At 40.1% G+C, this 21,881-nt stretch overlaps 2 protein-coding genes across 4 annotated transcripts in view; one reads left to right on the forward strand and one right to left on the reverse strand.

Moving 5' to 3' along the window:
* On the forward strand, nucleotides 1-4,251 carry LOC119918064 (protein mono-ADP-ribosyltransferase TIPARP-like). The gene is made up of 6 exons (XM_038738587.1): nucleotides 1-87; nucleotides 389-1,225; nucleotides 1,349-1,517; nucleotides 1,686-1,873; nucleotides 2,679-2,933; nucleotides 3,263-4,251. The coding sequence occupies exons 2-6, from the start codon at nucleotides 399-401 to the stop codon at nucleotides 3,708-3,710; spliced, it is 1,887 nt and encodes a 628-aa protein (XP_038594515.1). The 5' UTR covers nucleotides 1-87; nucleotides 389-398; the 3' UTR covers nucleotides 3,711-4,251.
* zmp:0000000711 (tubby-related protein 3) overlaps nucleotides 3,938-21,881 on the reverse strand; it is a 26,025-nt gene continuing 8,081 nt past the window's right edge. For 2 of the 3 annotated variants that reach the window (XM_038738589.1, XM_038738588.1), the window contains exons 3-12: nucleotides 21,295-21,346; nucleotides 14,543-14,705; nucleotides 13,321-13,557; nucleotides 8,886-9,019; nucleotides 8,565-8,756; nucleotides 7,491-7,603; nucleotides 6,971-7,088; nucleotides 6,780-6,878; nucleotides 6,330-6,501; nucleotides 3,938-6,116 (exon numbers count right to left, since the gene is read on the reverse strand). In XM_038738589.1, coding sequence (XP_038594517.1) covers nucleotides 5,983-6,116; nucleotides 6,330-6,501; nucleotides 6,780-6,878; nucleotides 6,971-7,088; nucleotides 7,491-7,603; nucleotides 8,565-8,756; nucleotides 8,886-9,019; nucleotides 13,321-13,557; nucleotides 14,543-14,705; nucleotides 21,295-21,346 — 1,414 coding nt within the window. In that variant the 3' untranslated portion in view covers nucleotides 3,938-5,982. Of the gene's footprint in view, nucleotides 6,117-6,329; nucleotides 6,502-6,779; nucleotides 6,879-6,970; nucleotides 7,089-7,490; nucleotides 7,604-8,564; nucleotides 8,757-8,885; nucleotides 9,020-13,320; nucleotides 13,558-14,542; nucleotides 14,706-17,142; nucleotides 17,468-21,294; nucleotides 21,347-21,881 lie in introns of those variants that run through there. The other variant, XM_038738591.1, reaches the window with a different exon arrangement.

Consider the following 21,881-nt stretch of genomic DNA (forward strand, 5'->3'; position numbering starts at 1 on the left):
CTTTCTTCCATCATTTTCTGAGTGCAGTTGACTTGTGTGAAGCTGGTGATTCAGCGTTACAGGCCTCAGCAGGTGTCTGGACTGACGGTAAGGTTGGATAATCCTTAACTCGTTAAGTAGCTTACAAATCGGTTTATTAGCTAACATTACTTAAGTTATAGCCGCAATGCTAATAGTGCGTGAAAGTTAGCTAATAGCAAAAAAATGTCTTTAAAATTCACAAGTGTGTTAAAATATAAAGTTTGTGTTGTTAGCTAGCAGTTGGTAAAGTTAAATTACATAAATTATGGCCTCCAGTTAATGGACATAAAGAAAACCACTTTAACTTTAACCGTTTTTACAAAAAATACAAAAAATTTATTGTTAAATGTTTTTTTTTTTTTTACAGGAGGTCCAAGATGCCTTCATCCACCAGAACAAAGAAGAGAAAGTCAGAGAAGGATATTTTGGAGTCCCAGTCCAAATCTTCTAAAGTCACCTTGCTGAGCCCGTCTCTCCTCCTACTGGAAATCCCTGCTGACACCAACACCAGCCTCCCAGTCTGGGATGCCCTGAGATCTCAGCACCTCAACATTGCCTGGACCTTCAACCCCTACAGCATGACCATCCACTTGACCCCTGTGACCTCTAAGCAGAGCACCACCACAACTTCCAGCAAAAGTGAGAGTCCGTCGAGCGTGGCACAGACCTCAGCGCCTTCTTCCAGCATGCTGCAGCCTCAGATGGTCATCCAGTCCATCGCTCAGCTGTATGGCGCCTCCCAGAACACCTCCTGTGTCGTGCTCAACTTCTCTCAGAACAGTACCCAATCTCTGCCAAGCCCTCCAAACCCTAACCCAGCCACCTCCCTCATCTGTCCGCTGCCTCTCATCATCACCCAACCACAGCCTGCCTGTCTGCCCAGCACCCCTACGAAGAAAGAGGTCCCGCCCGCCATCCAGACCCCGACAGCCACCCCCACCAAGCTGCAAGCCCCATCCAAGGTGCCTGTCCTGTCTCCGTTCCACACGAAGAGCTCGGCTGACATCCAGATCTGTGACAACTTCCTCTTGAATATGTGTCACGCCGGGAAGAAGTGTAAGATGCACCACACTCCCTACCCGTTTCACTGGCAGCTGTGGAGTGTGATCACACACCAGTGGATCGACATCGCCCCTCACTCTCAGGTCTTACTGGAGAGGATCTACAGTGATGTCACCCAAGAGGTCATTTACCTCAAGGATGGGTGAGTAAGTGGGTAGAGCTGGGGTCAGATCTCTGCTTTAAGCTTATTGCATGTTGCTGTTAGAAGATGTTTTCTGCTGTTTTTCACCCTGAGTCAAAAACAAATGGGAATGTGTTTCTTTAGGCATGTACGCTACACTCTGAACTTTGACTCGATGGAGTTGGATGACCCATCTAAATATGATGCAGTTAGACGACTGACAAACTCAGACAGTCTGGTCAGCAACCCTTACTTTCCGAGCAAATGGAAAATCTACTGGTGGAACAACTTCGAGTGGGAAGAGTACAACAAGGTGAATGTTTCCTCTATTTTATTATTATTTATTAGTTCTCTTGTTCTGCTCTTCATAGTCCTGTTTTGTTCTATTTTTATCTCTAACCACTGTCTCATTTGCCATAAGTTGCACCCAATACCATCTGTCACCATCTGCTTGGTCATTGATTGGCTCATCTCTTCATAGACTGTGTCCACCTGTCTGCTGAAGAAGATGAGTAAAAAGGAGCCAGAGTCTTCCTTCTGTATTGGCTCACAGGAGTACAAGGTTGACTTCACCACCATGACTCAGACCAACGTCACCACAGGGTTCCAGAGGGAAGTTCGCTGCAGACCCGTCTACCGCTCCCCTGATTCCATGCAGCCATACCTGCAGTTAGTATTGTGGATCTTTTCTCTTTCTCGACTTGTCTTCAATTCACAAACAATGTAGAGCATTTACGTCTTAACTTCCAAATTTTGTTTGTGGTGCGGAAACAAGCTCAGCAGATACAGTGAAGAATCCAAAGGTAAAAGGGTAGAAAATACACTAATCTCACTTTCAGTAGTTTCTTTGCATTTATCAACATGTGTGCTAAGAGTCCACAAACTAAATCGGCACAAAATCAGATACCCTGAACAAGGTAAAATGTGCTGAAACATTAATGCGTACAAAAAGATAGCATTGCAGTTATTAGCATGCCCCTGTTCCCTTCTTCCTCTCATATGTACCTGCAAGCTGCTCCTGACAAAAAAAGGTGTTAGTTTTCCTTTTTAATTTAATTTTTTCACCTCTGATGCAGAATGTGTTATTACATATTTATTGTACTCTTTAGTCAAAAGGTCTGAAAGGAATACAACATTCTTAACCAGATTAAATGCAACCGTTTGTTGTTTATATTGTTTATATTATTTAAATTTTAATGGATTTTTTAAAGAAAAGTTTCTGTGGCCCATGTATACAAATACAGTTTCAGATGCTTTTCCAATTCTTCACTTTGGACAAACAATGTGTGTAACTTTGTATAGAAATTTGAGTATTTTCATATAAAATGATTGTGACAATAGTTAGGAGCGTAAGTACGGTAATGTAATTTCTATTGTCCAGTTCAAATACTGGCTTCAATCAACTGAAATAGCAGTGTAGGCAGAATTACGATAGAAACCCACGTTAGTATCTTCCCTTCCTCCCCACACCCAGGACAGGAATCCAGACTGCCAGTGATCCCCCACCAGCCAACTTCAGCGTGGACCCCCTAGAGGAGTTCAGCTCATGGTATCCTCCAGTGTGGTGTCTGGCCTCAGAGCAAGACTACAGCCTGGTGGATGTTCCGGCCGGCACACAGGCCTACAGGGCCGTCCAAAACCTCTTCCATGAGAGCCTACCAGAGACCAAGGTGGACATCATCAGCATCCAGCAGGTCCAGAACCTCCTCCACTGGGACAAGTACCAAAGGTACAGCTGATGTTTGTGTATCTAGTCTACAACCCTTAAAGACTCAAGTTAAAGTTGTGCTTGTATTAATTATGGGTCCTAACTGATACCAAGACTTATGTTGGAGTTAAACAATCATATCCAACCTAAGGTGGTAAACAAAGACAATAATTTGCCAAAAGCTCATTTCAGCACAAAATACTGGCAAACTAATATACACAGTACGTCTGAACATGTTCAGTCTAAATATCCATCTATATTTTAAGTTTTTATGTGAGTGAAGTAAAAAGGCAGGAGACACAAAAGACACAAGGTACATCAAAACACATGTGTTTGCGTTATTAATACAGGCACAAAGCTTACATGCAGAAGCAGCATTCCAAGTCCAAGGAGCCTTTGGAGAGACATCTCTTCCACGGGACAACCAAAGAGGCCTCAGAGGAAATCTGCCACAATAACTTTGACCCTCGCCTGGCCGGGGTCAACGGAGCATCCTGCGGTTATGGCTCCTACTTCGCCACCACCGCCTCCTTCTCCAACACCTACTCAGCTAAGACGGGGCCAGATCAGGTCCGCCACACGTTCCTGGCCAAAGTCCTGGTAGGGAAGGTGAGTGTTGGGAAGAGCAACTACCGCCGGCCGCCGCCACTTATCTCGAAGCGGCAGGAGTACCGTCTGTATGACACCTGTGTGGACAACGTGGACCAACCCACCATGTTTGTAGTTTTTGATAGCTGTCAGTGCTACCCATATTACCTCATCAAGTATAAAGACCTGCCCAAGGAGATTGATATTTGATGAAAAAGAAAAGGCATTGATTGCAGGAGAGCTAGTTGATGTTAATTGTTCATACATAAACATCGTTAAAGGTATCCAGTTTTAAGATGACCTGAAATGTTATCAAATTTTATCATCAACAGCTTCAGTAAATGCTCAGTTCGCTTGGATAAAATGCACAATATATAGATTATATGCAATGATGTTTGCCCTGACAACAATGAAGACATGTAAGCAGACAGTTAAAATGTAGTTCAAACTCACAAAGCACTTTATTTTGGTTATTCAAACATTTTTACATCAATGGAAATGAGTACTTTTGTTTTTCTGAATCAAATTGACATCTGTTAGGTTTATGAAAATAAACCCCTCACTGGATACATTCATCTCTGCATTTCAACATGATAAACAAGTTTGACCATCCATTGTTATATTTCTATCTGTTAAAATACAGCCATATACCTGATTGTATGTTTTTTTTTTTGTTGTTGTTGTTTTTTCAAACGTTAGACTGGAATGTGTTTTACCTGTGTCTTGTAGTAAAAGCATTTATATTTCAAAATATATTCGATGAATCTTTTTCTCGCTTCAAAACTCCACTGCGCACAAGATGACAAAACAGGACTTTCATAAATTCCTGGCACACAGTTATTTTGAAAATGTTTGGAATATTTCAAATTTCTTTAAAACCAACCAGGTATTTAAATCTGTTTGTTTTGCACGTTAGGGAGGATTTCTGAGCAGGAACACCTTAGTCAAACAGTAGTTACATCTACCCCTGAAAAGCCTCCTCGTCCCATTGTCCCACGGAAGGATCCAGATTAGACCGACTCAAAAGTAATTGTGAGTGAATTGTTTACGGTTGGGTGTGAAGCAATAATGACCTGCAAGATCTATGTACTATACAGACGTTTTCATTTTGTTTTCACTTCCTTCACAGACATACAGTACTCTGATTACCAAAATATTAGGGACCTTTAATGATGTAAAGCCACATAGGGTTCCTATCCTTTATTGATTTCCCTTAAGTTTCCACATTAAAGAGAAGAGATTAAAAAATAGAGATTTTGAGACAGACAACATGTAGACTGTAGAAACTTGGCTCTACCTCCATCTCAAACAGTAAAATGCCACTTATATCTTGAATACAATAGATACAGTAGACCTCTTGTTGTTTCTCTTCATACAAACATAAAAGTCTGGTGTGACTTCTGTATCTATGTACCAATGAAAATATAAGCTCTGTCTAGTGTATTAATACTTAACTATCTATTCTATCCACTATTTTGAAAGTCCATGTCTTGAAATAACATCAAGCATTTTATGTTGTTTAACGACAACTAGAATATTTAAAAAAGGAAGGCATTCTCTTATATACAGTATGTATTTACTTTCTCTTAAAATTTGTGCAATTCTGCATTTGTTTTCTTTTTCATGATAATCTAACTTGTTATGACAAAGAAAAATCACAGTCACAAGATAAAAATGACACATATTCACACAAAAAAACCCACAAAAACCATAAGACAGGCCTCTTCGGGATTATGCACCTTCCACACAATAATAAAAAGAGCGACGACAACATGATGATAAAGGAATGGTGTCAAAATGTGTAGATGGCAGATTAAACCATGTAGAAACATTTAAAGATGTCAGGCTAGCACCCAGACTGTGATGCCCATTACTTAACAGACAAGAATATTTGATTCCTGGTTACCAAATGACTCTAAAGTTTGGCCAGAGGGTGGCGCCAGAGGAAAGGCCATGTTTTGTAATTAAAACGGTATGTGCTCCATAGAGCGATCTCACCTGACTGTGCCACTCTTAAAGCCATGGTGCTAGTGTGGCAACAAAAAAAACAAAGTGAAATCAAATTTAAAGGTAACAGAAATCACATCATTAATACACACATCACTGCCTTTCAAACAATATTTCAGTCTTAAATTTAAAACATCAGTTCTTTTTGCACCAGATTTCGCATCTCCACACAGATGTCTTGTCTTTTCCCTTTTAAGTTGTATACATTTGTACAAGTACACATATACTGTACAAAATGGTTACACTGATATTGAAATAACCCACTAAAATGGCCTGAAAAAACAGCACACAGGAACCAAGAGGGTTGTTGGATTGGCCAACAGAGCAGACACCTCTGCTCAGAATCCTCTTGTTCTTTTTTCAGTGTCATGTTTGTTAGTTAACTTCTGTGTCGTCTCTGTCGGCTTCCAAATAGTCTGGCCATAAGAGATTTGAGGGAGGACAGGAAAAGTGGTGGCGCGGAGGTACAACTGGTTCATTCGCAGGCCAACTTGCTGTCAAAGCTGGACAGGCCGATAGCAAAGGCTTGAAGAGCACACATGGGATAGTTGTAGTCCAGAGTGAAGATGTCTTCAGCCACTCTGCCAAACTGCATGACGATGTAGTCAGCTACAGTTAGGGGAACAGTACAACATACAGCATGTTATCATCACTGTAAGCCTGAGCAGTGCATATGCTGCAAATGTGTAGAAAAGAGTGAAGCAAATATCAATTCTCTTTAATATAATCTACTCCCACACAAGCGTTTTACTACGTGCCCTTGTCTCCTTGTAGAGAAACAGAGATGCAGTATGTACAGAGAGAGAGAGTGAGGGTACTTACGGTCATTGTCGTGGACTATTTGAAAGTTTTTGACTGAGGCTTGAGTAACGCGGCCATGGAAGTTCAGCACGTAAGACTGGGTGTCATCGTTCCACACGGGGGCCTTATTGTGCAACTCAATCAGGTTGTCTAGTGTGTGATTCTGCCACCTGCTCAGGAGGCTCTCCTGTTCCTGTAATGCAAGCATATCCATGTTCAGTCAATGCTGTTGTTCAGAGCAAATCAGAATACAAATCAAAACGCATACACTTTATGTCTTTGCAGTTCACATACCAGAAAAACTGAAATGTCACTCGATATGATTCATACAACTTTTGCAAAATGTCAGTTTGGCTACAGGTAAACAGATTTTTTATTTTTTTTAGTCAAGATGAATATAAATGTGTATATAACATCACATTAAACAAAGAATAGATGTTTTAAAAACAATTCTAGGACCATCAGACTCACATTTTGAGGCCTTACAGGGACTCTTTCAAAGTTCATGTTCATGCCCGGGATAATTACAGTCATCTTACGTGGTCCTTTGAATCCCAGCACGTTGGTTTCCTGCCAAATGGTACAGAGCGTGTGACAATTTCATTTAATATTATGACTGAACTGTCGCAGCAAATGCTTGTGTGTGTCTGTCATTCACTCACATAGCAGATGGCAGCCAGTTCCTGTCGTGTGTTGCTCTCTTCCAACAGCGCCCCGGGGTTTTTGCAGGGATTGGTGCCGTTGTCATACACTGTGAATTTGGTGCCCATGAGGTTGGACCTGACACAATACACACTGGTGATGAAAACCTTCCACCATTTCACATTTGTGAATTGCTGGCAGTATTTTTAACATTTGAGTCATGTGGAGTGGCAAAAGCACTGTGCTTGACCTTCTTAAAACCAACCAAACATAACTACGGAAAGCTATAATTTCAGCAACAGCAATTACTAAGAGTTGTAATTTGCCCATTGTGCGGGCATAATGCCAATGTCTGTCCAAGACGTGTGAATTATAATTAAGTTAAATTTGAGTCATACAGTCAGCACAAAATGCAGTTTAGTAGCATGTACAAAAAACATGAATAGTTAATCCAACAAGATTTTCAGAAGCAATTTAGGCAGATATCAGTATGACCTTCAAGAGGGACACAGGTAGATCTAAGAACAATTTTGGTTTTACCTCAGTTTACCTATGAAGCTCTCTCCCTCTCGCGACAGATCAGTGGCATCTACTGAAATAAGGTAGTTGGACGTCTTACTCTTCTTTCTCTTCCTTCCTGCCAGCAAAAACACCTGGAAAGAGAGACGGAAATAAATGCTGAATGAACATATTTACGTCTGTACTGTACACAGATACTGTACTCTGCTTAACTAGAGGTGAATTATCTTGTAGTTTACTCTTTATTACTCTTTCTGAACTATTTTGGTTGATCAATTTTCCATTTACAGTCCATTTGTCTTACTCACTTTATATATCGCTTGTATAACAATTCATTAGAAATGAATGATTATTTATGATTAATATGATTAATGATTATTTTCATTGTAGACTAACGTGCCAACTATGTCTCGATTCATTGTTTTGTCTATAAAATGATGGAAAATTGTGAAAAATGCCATAATAATTTCCCAGAGATTTCACCAACCAATAGTACCAAACCCAAAGATGGACAATTTACTAGAATATATGAAAAGCATCAAATCCACAATTTTGACAACCTGTGTTGTAGAAAAATGTATTAGATATCAAGAAATGTATGGTTTCTGTATTGTCAAGTAACTTGAGGGGCCTTGATGACCTTCACATTTGGCCAGCTTTGCGTGAGGAGGTTCAGGCTGTCCGGTAGTAAAGATAAGCTGAGGACCTTGAAGATGTTAAGTCTTCCTGTGATGTGCAAGGGAAGAAACTGGTTTTGGCCGGTAATTGCAGACAATGAGTCTGACCTGAAGTTGAGAAGGTGGGGGGGTCTTTAAATGTTTGGTATGACTTTATCCTCACATGCCTGCTGTGCTAAAGGCTTCTCTGATATCAGATTCAACTTGGGCTGATCAGATTTAGTGCACCTAAAGAGCAAGTTGTCTTCATCAACCTGGAAACAGAAAATCTAATTTTTGCTTTAAAAAATTACACTGAAAAACTATGAAATATGTTTTGATGATCAAATAGTTGCTGATTAATTTTCTGCCAGTCAACTAATCGACTAATCCCTCTACAATTCCTTGCAACAACATAAGACCCATGGCCCACACTCACTCTCTTGCCGTCCTCCCTCTCCATGTGCATGAAGTATGTTGGGTAAAGGCCGCGGTCCATGCCCTTTTTGTCCCGTGTGATTCGACATTTAACAGTGACACCACGTGGAGCGGGACGAAAGACAAACTCCTCTAGATTGGCCACATCAATTAGCACGCTGTCTGCTGTGGGTGATCCCGGGGTTACCACCTCCTGGGTACAATAAATACAGTACAGTCCTTTTGTTAACAGTTTTTTTCGCACAGTATTTAGCAATGGGATTGGGATTATGAAGCCCACGTACTAGGCTTCCTGGTGAGTGCATTTATCGGGGCTACTCACTGGAATGTCCTTGCCACTGGCGGCAGAGGAGGGTCTGGTGGCATCTGTACTTGGGGACAGAGAACGTGTCCGTTCCTCCTCCACATCGTCCTCGTGCTCGCTGGCTTCATCGAATTTCATACTGCCACACAGACCTGATTGAGGGAGAAGGAGCAAAGGTGTGAGACTGCTTTAATGATACATGAAGGCTTTTTACACGTTTAATGCTGGGAAGCTCATTCACTCACGACAGGAGGAACATAAATCCCAGAGGCTCTGTGTATATTCCCAACTACAAAAGAATCAAAGATTTTATTTCTTTAGTTTTGGTACAAAATTGTCCCCAAGGTGGATTTCACAGCTATTTGGTTCATCTATGGTCTTTGATATTTCACAACTCATTTCTCATGAACTGATGCAATACTTAAGCAATGGCTGAAGCAAAAATACTGCATAATACAGTTAAAATCACTCCCTTTTGTATTTTAATATGTTTAGCGTGGTATTTCTTTTAAAAAGTATGAGACTCTCAACAGCAAAAAAAAAAAAAAAAAAGTGGATAAAGTCTTGTGAATCTGACTGAGCCAATCCAAACTGCTCTCTATCAAACAAAACAATGTGATCATTCAGTTAAGCTCTGCTCAGCACTCACCGTACGAAAGGTCACATTTGGCTAGTGGCCTCAATTGAAGCCCTACCTGTCACAAACAATGCATTTTTTTTTCTAAATCAGTTTCTGCATTGGTGAGATTAATGTGAAGAGATGACTGGGCTGATGTCCCTCCAAACCTATTATTAAATGACCCACGACATCTGTGTACTTGTGAAGAGACAGCTCCATGCAGTCATGCAGATGTAAAATGGGGCTAGCTGACCGCAGCCAGTGTAAACTGCTTGAGACATCTGTCTCTTCATTGATAATTGGATTTATCGGCCAAGACGTGACTCTTGGCTGCAGTTACAGCCTATTTTAATGTGCTGTCAGAGGACGACAGCAGTCCACTGTTCTGGAAAGATCTCAGTTAGCAGGCGGGATTGTGTTTCCACACAGCTTTGCAGTGTTAAAAATATGTAATAATAATAATAATAATAATAATGTGGTTGGTATGAAACTATAAAGAATGTTATACAAGTCTATCCTATTTACCGTAATCCAATCGTCACCTTTAAAGTGAATATATGAAAGCAATTTTTCCCACCATTGGTAAAGCCTGCCCCCCCCCCCCCCACACACACACACACACTTTCTGACACTTTCTGACACTTTCTCCTTCCACCCAGGTTAGACAGTAGGAGGGGTGGAAGAGCATTGGCCTATGCAGAACTGAACAATAATAATAATGTGACACACAAAGACAATATTTATACTGGGGTATTTACAACAGATGAACCCAGGATATGCAGCTATCACTGAGAAAAAGTCACAACCATCATGAACAGATTGAGAATGTTAGCCTCCCTGTAACAGTGACTCCAGGGCACAGAACAAAGTTATGTGACCCAGAGGCTTATCAAATCAACTATCTGTAAATGTCAGGGAGGACTTGGGCTAACCAGCAACCTACTAAATAAAACCAAAATAGACACACATCCACATAATAATTACCACACAGCAGGTCAGGAATATTCAATTTTACAGACAGATGTTGATTGAATGAGCTGATCAAATATGAATGTGGCTCAAAATTTTTATTTCTGCCATTTCCTCAGGGGTTGGGGTATTATTCAAGGACATGAATCCAAAAATACCTGCTGGAAGTCCTCAGGACATATTCTTATGCTAAACTGAGCTGGCATTAAAAATGAGGCCTTGCATTATTGAGAAGGACAATGACATTTGCTACTGTGGCATCGCGTCGCACTAAAGCCCAGAACAAAGACATGATAACTAGAGCAGCGTTTTATTATTTGAACCAGGATTCAATTGTGGCTCTGCAATGCCAACATTATGACATTTGTGGAGCTATTTTAACAATTAACCTTTTTGCTTTAAATGAAAGTGAATATGTTTTTAGGATGGAGAAACTTGTTTTTGCTCCGCAGTAGCAGGTGGATTTGAGTACCCAATCTACTCTGGGCTAGATTTGAATACAGCTTCCATAAACTTTATGAATCCCTGCCAGCTGGCTGGTGAGTGTGGGTGGCAGTAGCTATAATGATGCCATAGATGAGCACTGCAGTATGAACAATGCCCTGGCCTATTATTAAATGACCCATTTCTCACTGCGTCACCATCAATCAAACCACTGTCTGTATCTCTATTCCATACTACAGTAGGAGACTGTTTAAAATTGTAGTCAAAAATCTGACTTTTCTTAACAATACTATAGCTGAGTGACACCTACATAAACACAGAGTGGATACAGTAGTAGCCTGGTTCTCACTAGCAACAAGAGGCAAACTACACAATATTATTTTTGTTTATAAAGGTATTTCATGAGGAACTGCCTCAATATCTTACTCTGTGTTCATCAGACCTGGGGCCTCTACTACAAAGCAGGATTTGAGCTTTGCGAGCTAACTTCAGGTTTAACCCTGGGTTTTCAGTCCTTGTGGTTCACTTTTTACCAGCGTACACTGCCATGGTAACAATTCAGTTTAATATGATTTTATTTACTATAACTTTAGGTTGCATTTCTTTCTTATATTAAAGAGACTGGCCATGTAGTGCCCACCTTTTGCTATTTGGGTACAGGAAATGTGGTCAGTCAATGTTGGGATTCAGTCTTTCAACCGATATTTTAGTACTTTTTATGGCATGAATAGATCTTCCGTTGCTTTATGAAGTTAATTTAGAAATATGTTTGGAACATTTTTGAGTGTGTTAAATAAATGAATATGATTTCTGAAGGGATGTGAAGTTCTTGAAAGGGAAATGAACAACCACTTATTTTGTGTCCGAGGCTTTTAATGTGGAAATGCCGACACAGCCGAGCTGAAAGAATAAGGTTAAAACAGTCATACATGCCATAAGAACACATCAAAGCAACACATTCATATTATACGCCTGTTACCTTAGACATTCACACTGTCTGCGATTTTCTTTCTGTCTTTCTGCATGTGGCAGTTGCAGCTGTGTTACTTTTAGCACGGATTGTGTGTTTAACTATGTCGTATTTGTCTAACATAGTTTGCTCATGATGACACTCTGCCAGTAGACTCGTCCACCCTGAGTGGGTTGACTGACTGAGTTTATAACCAGCATCATGTGACAGCTTAGCTTGATTAGGATTGTTAGGGATAGTAAAGCCAGCTAACGAAATTGTATCCTGGATATGTTAAACTTAAACTAAGATCTCAGAACTGGCTAACTCTCAACACCGCACAAGTAAATACTCAACTTGGGTAGACCGCCTTCCAGTACTTTGCACCATATCAATGAGATTCATTATAGTACATTAGCATTTACAAGTCTCATCCAATTGGATAATTCCACTTTTAATGTTTGACCTTTTAGAGATGTCTGCGATTGTTTCTGACAGTGTAGTGTTTCTCTCTTTCAAAAGAGATCTAGATCTACCTGATAAAAAGAAAGGTTGTACATGTATATAAAAACACTAGACACTCAAAGATTTAGCTGATTGACTATCATCCTGATCTGAATAACTTTCCTTTCTAGTTCCATTTTTGTCAGTCTCGCTTATATTTATATTCTTTCTTGAAAAATTTGCCTATTTGTTTTTGCTTTTTTGTAAAACAGCATGAAGGAAGTTCACAGAGTGAGTGGTGAAGGCAAATAATTAAGCAGGCGTACTCATGAAACCACACTGGCTCTTAAATTTGGCGTATCTTCCCTTAACACAGAAAAAAATCAATAGGCTACGTGGATTTAAAATGTTTTAATAGAAAATTAGTGCCTCACTAATCCTTCATGAAGTTAATCAAAGGATATATAAACCATAAACTGTAATTTCCCATCAATTACTCAACATTCTCTCACTGAGAATTAATCTTACAAGATATGAGGTTGCTTGTAGTGTGTGTACCCGTCATATCATTTTGACTACAGCTGCTTATTGGAAAACAAAGTGTAAAAATCCAAAAAATCCTCTCATCCATGACAGGCATGGCTTACGTTTAATAAGGATGCGAGAGGATACCTCAGAATTTAATTATACATCCAGAGATGTTTTTAAACAATTGTTACCACTATTGAAGCTCTATTCCAAAGTAATAAGTACAAACTTTTTATTTATATCTGGAAATCTACACTTCAAGGGTGAACAATTGATGCAAACTTTTATTTTCCTTCACAGAAACAACAATAAAACAACAAGCGCACTCTGCCTGTGCACTCACTGGGCATGAAAATGTGTTTTGGGGGAGTGGCTTTGGAGGGACTGCCTGAAGGGAGGGGGTGGGATTTTTTCAGTTTTCAGTACTTCTAGCTGTTTCTTGCTAAGTTCTCCAACATTGCTTACCCAAGCTTTAAGTATTAAGCTCAGCCAGGTCTTACCTTGTTTCTGCAGTAATTCATGGATATCGGTCTTGGGCTCTAACAGTGTCTCAGTGTCTCCATCTCTCTCGGGCTCCTCAGCAGTGGGGGACTGCGGCTGAGACTGAGGCTGAGACTGGGGCTGAGACAGGGGCTGTGACGGGAACTGAGGCTGGGACTGGCTCACTGATAGGATTTGGATTTTCATTCCCAGATCAGGGGCTTCTGAGCTCAAGAAGGCTGCTGGGCCATCAATACCTACAGCAGAGAAGAACAGTCAGTTGTTATGTAGCTGTCAGAACTGTTTGTCTGTGTCTGAGATCCGCTGTACCTTAGTCATCACATACAGTATGCTGAAAAGCTACATTACTTTAACTAGCTCAAGATTTGCTTGAGGTGTTGTTAACCCCGAACCTTAAAGGAATTCTTTACTTAACATACAATTTAAATCAGGTATTTCTAAACTGTTCCACGTCCACTTCTGTCCCAAAGCATTGTATGGTGTACCCCTTTGTTACTTTGGACAGACTGAGGTGTGTAGACATATAATCAGCATCAGACTCCAAGCAGTAATTCAATTAGATTTTGTTTATAGTCTGTGTATAATTCTGCTGTAATCAGTTCACATGCCTGAATGACATGAAAGTGAATATGGATGTCATGAAATTGTACCTAAATGTGTCTTAGCATGTGATCCTACTGGATAACATACTGTATGTTTTTCAAGAATTTGTTCAAATAAAACACTAAACAAATTTCTGACTAAATGGAATATGGAACTTGAACCTTTAAATGTGTTTTTGAATGTCTTAGTAAATGATGCATCATGCTGTTACAATGAGACGGTGCTAATTATTGCAACATTAATTTTGTTAATTTCCTCTGAAAGTCTACTGCAATGAAAGTTGTTGGATACCTCACATGTCAACAAAAATCTTGTGTACAGTGCAGTAATATCTATTACTGCACTACCTTTAATATATTTTATGCATCATGTTGCGTAGCAGTGGCCCCATTTAAAGTTGTCTTTCAAAGAAATAATTCTGCTTCTTCTTCATTTAAACAGAATGTAGCAGATCAATGCCTACTCTTTTATGCAAAGAGGAAAGACTGTGTGAAAATTGCAGTCTATGTGGTTTTACATGACCTAACATAAATATCTTGTCATGTGTTGTAAATTGAATTGAAATTATGCAACATTAAAAAAAACAATAAACAATAGGCTACAGGTGTTTTTTCTCACCATCCATGATGACATCGTTGGTGATACTGAGATGAGACTCTACCAGAGGGGCCTGCTCCTCACCACGCCGTGTCCTGGAGCGTCGGGGCCGAACCTCCGTGTTGGGCTGAACCATCAGAGGTTCCTGACGCTTCCTCCGCTGCTTCTGCTCCAGCAGTGCCCTCTGTGGACCAAACAGGGCAACAGAAATGGCGTGGAACCTTATTCTATGTGCTATATGCTCACTTTCAAGGCACGTGGCTTCTAATAAATGTTACAAGAGGTTGAGAACATTTAGCCATGCTGGTAAACATTGACTCTATGAGCTGACGGTAATTACATTAGTATGCATGATGAGTTACAACCTGAGCCTGTCAGTAGGTTTTGTAAATGGCCAAGAGGATAACATTATACAGTGTGTGGTAGTGTTGCACTGATAGACTAACCCACTGACCAACATTGCCATCTCAAGAGCCACACAACAATACAGTACGCATTTTTGTAAACCCTCTGGTCCTACAGTAGAAGGAAAGAGGGCTACATCCTGTCTAGGCCCGTTAGGCGGCAGGATAAATTACTGCATAGCTTCATGATGGAATATGTGACTCAATGTAAGAATATTTTACATAATTGAAAGGGAAATGTTGAAAAACCCTCTCATGGTATAGAAAATTAGAAATTGATTTACTTAAAAAATTGAGCACACACACAGGTTATGTGAACACAGGATGACTCACACAACAGAAAAATAACCTTAAGAGTGAAGCAAAAAGAGAGGGGCAAAAAATAACACCATAATAAAACCTCACAATCATGCCAAGGCCAAAATACCACTGAGTGCAGTGAATGGGTTCACTGAATAGCTGGAATAATGGATGCTGCCAGAGTCTCATTTGGTGTATTTGCTGTATTCTGCACCGAATAATGGCTAAAATCCCTTTGATTTGGTGAAGAAATGAGTGAGGTCTTTCAGGATCCAACTAAATGAGATCAGAGACATGAAGCTTTTTTCCCCCATTTCCTTAACTGCTTTTCAACTGCTATTTAACCGATGACAACACATACATGTTATATGCTTCAGATAGTGTGTGGTATAGTACATAGTGATTTGTGATGTCTGTTGAAGTTTCAGTAAGGACAGAAAATTCCTCCTGGTCATGCTGTATCTACTCCCCTCAAGCTCTGGACTCTGTGGCCAAAGCAGATGGATTACGCAAGTGTTTTAATTAGTGCGTCAAATGCACAACAACAAGTCCTGTTTAGTGATGCTGTTTACTGAGCTGAAAGAGACCAGGAGGCCTTGTCTCTCATATTTGCCACACCAAAAAGCTTTCATAGCTCATCAGTCATTGTGCTAACACCCAGAAAATGTCTAAGAAATCTATCTCACTGTTTCCTTTCCTTTATACAATCACAGCAACATCTATCACTACCACTGCCACTACAATAACCACTGTTATGACTTATAAGTGAAAAAGTGGATTAATGGAAACATTTTACATCACCAGCACCATAAAAAGCAATCTCCATGAGTGCAAAGAGACAATATATAGCCCATGACCCTACTATGAACATCAGCAAGAGGTAATAAAAGAAGAAAAAAGGATGTTTAAGCAATAGAGATGGTATTACTAGTAACATTAGTTCTTTAATGCATACATGTATAGTAGGTCTGAGAGCTTTATAATCTGGACATAGATTTGTTATCATTTCAAAAGACCGCTTTAAGAGGACCGGAATTTGCATACTTGCTTTATGGCTATAAATACAGGCGGTAAATGAATAAAACATAAAGCAGAATTATCATAATGAACATCATTATTGTTATAATGATCAAATGTAATAAATGGATGTGGAAATACTGCCAAATTTCAAGATGCATAACAATGATGATTGGGAAAAACACAACAGAAGACTGCTGCTGGTGAAGGTGTATGTAAATATTATTCTGGCCTGAAGCAGAGCTTCAAAATGTTGCTTTGAAGTTTATCATGTAAAAAATTTATTGTAGTCTATACTGGGCCTATAAACATAATATTTTAGAGAATTTCTTAAGTCAGGAGTTATTTTCTAGATTCAGTTGGTGTGATCTTACTTTTTCTGCTTTTTGTCAAGACACTGATTATTGAATGAAGTGAAAATGCATTTGAAAAACCTGAAAGTGAGACTAAAGTAAAGTTTACTGACATCTTTTTAACTTGGACTGTCAGCCTACACTCTGGACTAATTTTTCATATAATCAAAGTCTGACCAGTATGTGTTGCCTTCTCTTCTAGTTGCTATTTTAAGCCAGTCTATTGTAAGGCTCAGTACTTGGCATTTTGAGAGCAGGATGTGACTTCATTCAGGCTTCAACATTCTTTCCTGTATCGGCCAAAACATGAGAAAAAGCAGACTAAAGTGTGCATCTTATTTGTAGAGACATACTTCATTTCAATGTTTGTCTCTGCAAATAATCTGACATCAGAAATTGAACTCAGTCATATAGTCAGTTGGTGGGTGACAGATTTCTCTTTCCTATTTCAAACTGTCATGTATAAATATAGATAGATAACAAACTGCTTTTCTCACACAAATGAAAAGAAAATATATCAGAAAAATAAAAATTAGAAGTTACCAACCCGTTCCATTGACATCCTGAAAAAGTGTGACCCTGTGTGTGAAAGTTAATAGCTTTCTCTAAAGAAAAATCATTACAAGTCCCATTTGTCTTGAGGTCAGATGAAACTACATTCTCCCCGCAAGAGCAGCACTCCGGCTGGGCACGACTGTGTCTCCCTGTCCCTCATTCCTCATCTGGAACTGGAAGTTTGACAATCGATTAACCAACAACCTCCTCTGTACTATGTGGTCCTCCGGCAGAAAAAGGTCCGTCTCTCAGTCAAATACTGAGCGCCAGCATGTACGTGCGGTCACCGTTGCTAACTGAATCAGCACTCATTAGCGCTCCAGTAGGAGAGAGAGAGAGAAGGAGGGGAGCTGTGATGTGTGCTCAAGTCAGAGATACGGTCACAGCCACAGTGCTCCTGGCATTATTGTCTGAATGGTTTTCCTTTTACTATTTGAAATGGGTTGGGGAACACAACAACTGAGTGAAAACATTAGAAAATACAGTGAAAAGATAGCAAAAATCATAATCACAATTATTTTGGTCAATATTGAGATCAATAATTCATTGACATAGGAAACATCATTCATTTATTGAACTTTTAAATTGAATACTTAATTAAAAAAAATATTATATATGCATTACCCTAAAAATCCAAATAGCTCATGAAATTAGAAATAGTAATCCAACATTCTAAACTTTAAACAGCATCCAGAGCGCAAGAGGATGACAGCAACACGGTGTCTAGTCTGCTAGCTGCAGGGCTAATTTATGCAGTGCAAAATGTCATAGGCTTAAGATAATAATGGTGACTAGCAAGTTAGGAATTAACATTATTATGCCAATATGCCAGCTTGCTGCCCTGTGTGAAAGGTACGGAGCTGGGAACTGAACTAAACATCACAGCCTGGCTCTGGGGGAGTTTGGGCTTTTAGGGAGGGCTGGAGCCACCACTGTAAAGGAAAGGGGTGCGCTAGATTTATGAGACAAAACAAGTTTCATTGCAAAAAGGCATGCGGCACAATAATCGTTTTATCTCGATTAACTTATTTTTGGAAGACAAAATCATAATTTAGATTAAAATTTTATTAATTGCACAGCCCTAACTTGCATGTGACATGCCCCCCAATGGTGCTTTCAAGTGCATGTGTTTGCAGTGGCGCCTCCGGTGGGCAGGGGGGGCCATGGCCACCCTAATAAAATTGGTGGCCACCCCAGTGGCCCCCCCTGGCGAGCAGCATATGCATAAAATGCTATATACTGTATATATTATGTAGCTCCTAGGTTTGAGTTAAAAGGTGCTTAGCAGCATATAAGTGTTGTCATATTAGGCTCTGTCCCTTTAAGAGGGTAACCTCTGATCCAGAGCTGTGATGGACTGTGATGTTTATTTTAACAGAGGGCTCCGATTCGTTTAAAATTGTGATTGGTTAAGGGGTGGGCATAACAGGCAGAGCAGAGCGGAGTTATGGGTCAGGCTGCTGCTTCCAGCGTGTGTTTTTCTCTAGGGTTAACTTATGGAGCTTTTAGACCAAACGCAAATTTAATCCTTGTGACGCTTTCCTCGCCTGAGTACATTTGCTGAAAGTGTTCAAACACAACACGAGAAGGCGATCAGAACCCGCGAAAATTCGCTCGAGTTGGAAATTTTCCTTCGCGTTGCAGGCACCGCCCCCTTCGTGTCGCCCGACAGGAAATCGCGACTCTACACGTCTTTGCATTGACTTTGTATATAAACTCACCGCCCTGAACGCTCGCTTTGCTTTTGGTCTGAAAGCACAGTTAGACATGCTGCAGAAGACAGAAAAGTGCAATTCAGTCAGTAGGCTAGGTTTGTGTACTGTGTGTAAGAGCTATATGAGACTGCAGATAGCAACAGGTTAGCACCATCGCTAACATCAAGCTAACATGAAACGGACACTGTCCCACTGACAGTGCGTGACCTGATAAGCGCCTTTGGCTTCAAACAAGACCATCCTGTGACTGTTTTCATCTTCATCTTTCTGAGAGGATTGCAAAACATGAGAACAGCGGGAGTCATCTGGACGATGCTGTGAAACTGGGCTTAACGTTCACTGGCCAACACAGGTGAGCCATTGAGCAAACAAACAAGTGGAGGAAAACAGCTAGGAGCTCAGTGACAGTCAGATCATAATCAAAATGATCATAATGAAAAACTTCAGTCATCCAGAAGTTTGCCCAGACGAAAGATCGCTGTGCCGCTGCCTTTCTCCTCAAGTGAGCCTCAGCTCTGGTGAGTGACAGCATCTTTTATCATCCTGACTCTGTGCTGCTGGTCCGTGCATGGGACAAACTGTTGTGCTGGATCGATTGATACTAGGCTATGGATTGCGGTTGTTGTCATGATGTTGTTGTCATATAGCTGCTTTCATGCTGCTTTATTATCCAACATTATTATGCCAATATGCCAGCTTGCTGCCCTGTGTGAAAGGTACGGAGCTGGAAAGGGGATATATATTGGCAGACTTTCTTTCCCTTTTGATTGCAGGATCTCTGTGGAAAGCTGCTATAGAAAGGGTCTGGATCCCTAAAATGTTGTCTGTGCGCGTTGTTGTTGACTTCAGTGGTGTTGAGCTCACTGCTGTTTGCTTATGGCCCTGTAGGCTCATTTGTTCTGAGCTTGGTTGTGTCAGCTTAAATATTGCATTCTTAATTTAGGTTTGTGACAGTGGCACTGTAACTTGTGTCAATGCACTACTCTCTCTCTCGGTAGAGCCATGCTGTTTGTTGACATGTTAAAAACACAGTAGCTAGAGAGAGTGTAGTAGTTTTACTGGCATCTATGTTTTGAAACCACTTTTATAAAATAGTATGGTTAATAAATAATCACACAACAACTCTGTACAGACACATATTGTATATTTCAATTAAATAACTATATAGTCTAATATGAAAGAAAAATATTTATGCTCCGTGATGTCTGTAATCTTGAGTAGGCTTGTTCCCAGTAAATGTTTTGTTCTTTGCAATCAGTGAACTCCAAAGCTGTAGTTGTTTTTTTAAGGAAAAGGTCAAGTAGTGTATTTGAAGAACAATTGTCTAACACATACAGATACATAACACAATAAAATAGCACAATAAAATGTTACCTGAACTGCTTTTAGTCTATGGAAATTATTAGACAATTAGTATCATTAACTGTAAAATAAGAAATCAAAGTATATCAGTCTGTGATTCCATAACTCATATTTTAACATAGTTTTCTCATTAGTCTATATACTGGATGATAGAATTCCTGAAATTCAGTCAATTCTTGGTTTTAGTGTGCCATCCCCGTTTTATCAGTGGTCCCATCTGGCCACCCCTAGGAAAATTTTCTGGGGGCGCCACTGTGTGTTTGTCCCTTGTCCTCAATAGTTACGTAAGAACAGAAGACTCTTAAGTGAAGCTGGTTGGACTCCGACTGAAAGTATGCAGCACAACTGAGCCGCAGTGGGACCAGGACACACACACACACAAAGCCAGGCATCCCGCACTAAATCCTTCTCTCTCTTTGAACTCACCAATTAGGCCCTCCTGTTCATTCCTGCTTAATGTGTGAGATAGTGGAGTGTGGCTTCCAGCTTAAATCAAAGCTCTGCACCGCAGCTCTTCAGCACGGTTTTGAATAAAGCATCTTACAGAGACGCAGGGGGAAGTGATGAAAAGAGAACAAATGTGTGACAGAAGTAGGGCTATGCCAGGTAATGGGTGGATAAAAGTAAGTATTAAAATTCCAAGTGACTGGGCAGGGGAAAAACAGGAGATTTCAGTACCAACAATGTTAATCACTAAATTGCACACCACTGCAGTGATGTTGAAGCTACTCCTGCCAACAGCAGACACCCCCTGGTGACACTAGTGTGACAGAATGCAAGGTCATCTGCCCTCCAATTTTATCGGAATCTTGGCTAGGTGCTCGCAAACACAACAGGTTAGCGCTCAATCTGAAACACCATCTATGTGTGAGTTAGAAGGCTTAATCTGACTAAAGATGCAGCATAATAGCTATGAACTAAACCAGATATTCTTGTTAAAGTACAATGACAAAAGACATCAATGACAAAAGACATCAAAGTCTTGATAAAAATGATAAGAAGCAACAAAAGTGTAAATTGTCAAAAAGAGTGTGTTGCTCATTTGTGAATGAAATTTGGCTTCCTACCTGTTTTTCCAGCTTCTGCTGCATAAGACTGGCACTGTCGTCTTCGATGCCACTACAGAGAAAAAAGAGAAACCTTTCTTATAAAGAGTTAAGAGATTTCACACACTCATCTGTAAACGCATCTACACTGAACTTTCCTTATGAAACCAGCAGAGGTCACCACTGCTGTTGCATTAATACAAGGGATTAAATAAATTGTATCCTGTAAGGGCTCCTATGAAATTAACAAATTAAGCCATTAACAGGGTTTAGTCACAGCAGTAGCAGGTTTAAAAGCATAAATCGGCAATGTAGAAATAATTATAAGGATTTAGCCTACAGTAAAACTAAAATAGCAAATAGTGCCCCTATATAGACTAGAACCTAAAACCACAAACTGACAAAATTTACAGGTTAAAAAGCTAGTTGGTGAAACATGGTATGACTCATTATCTGAAAAAAGAAAGCAAGTTTGTGAAAGAGACACAAATGGAGCAAGACAAAGAGAAAGGACAAAACTCCAGCTGAGAGAACGCCTTGCAGTCTGAGTCCTCTGGGAATTCACCCTGGACACCAATCTAAAGGGACCGGGCCCATGTTGCTTGGCT

This window comes from Micropterus salmoides, unplaced genomic scaffold (genome assembly GCF_014851395.1).
Source record: "Micropterus salmoides isolate LMB-PRFRI ecotype aquatic unplaced genomic scaffold, ASM1485139v1 Ms_hic_scaffold_23, whole genome shotgun sequence".
Lineage (NCBI taxonomy): Eukaryota > Metazoa > Chordata > Actinopteri > Centrarchiformes > Centrarchidae > Micropterus > Micropterus salmoides.

Excerpts from the sequence above, each read along its gene's own strand:
- LOC119918064 (XM_038738587.1), top strand. The coding sequence starts at position 399 with ATGCCTTCATCCACCAGAACAAAGAAGAGAAAGTCAGAGAAGGATATT. Across the intron at positions 1,874-2,678 it reads TCCATGCAGCCATACCTGCA|GACAGGAATCCAGACTGCCA; the intron begins GTTAGTATTGTG and ends CCCCACACCCAG. Across the intron at positions 2,934-3,262 it reads CACTGGGACAAGTACCAAAG|GCACAAAGCTTACATGCAGA; the intron begins GTACAGCTGATG and ends TTATTAATACAG.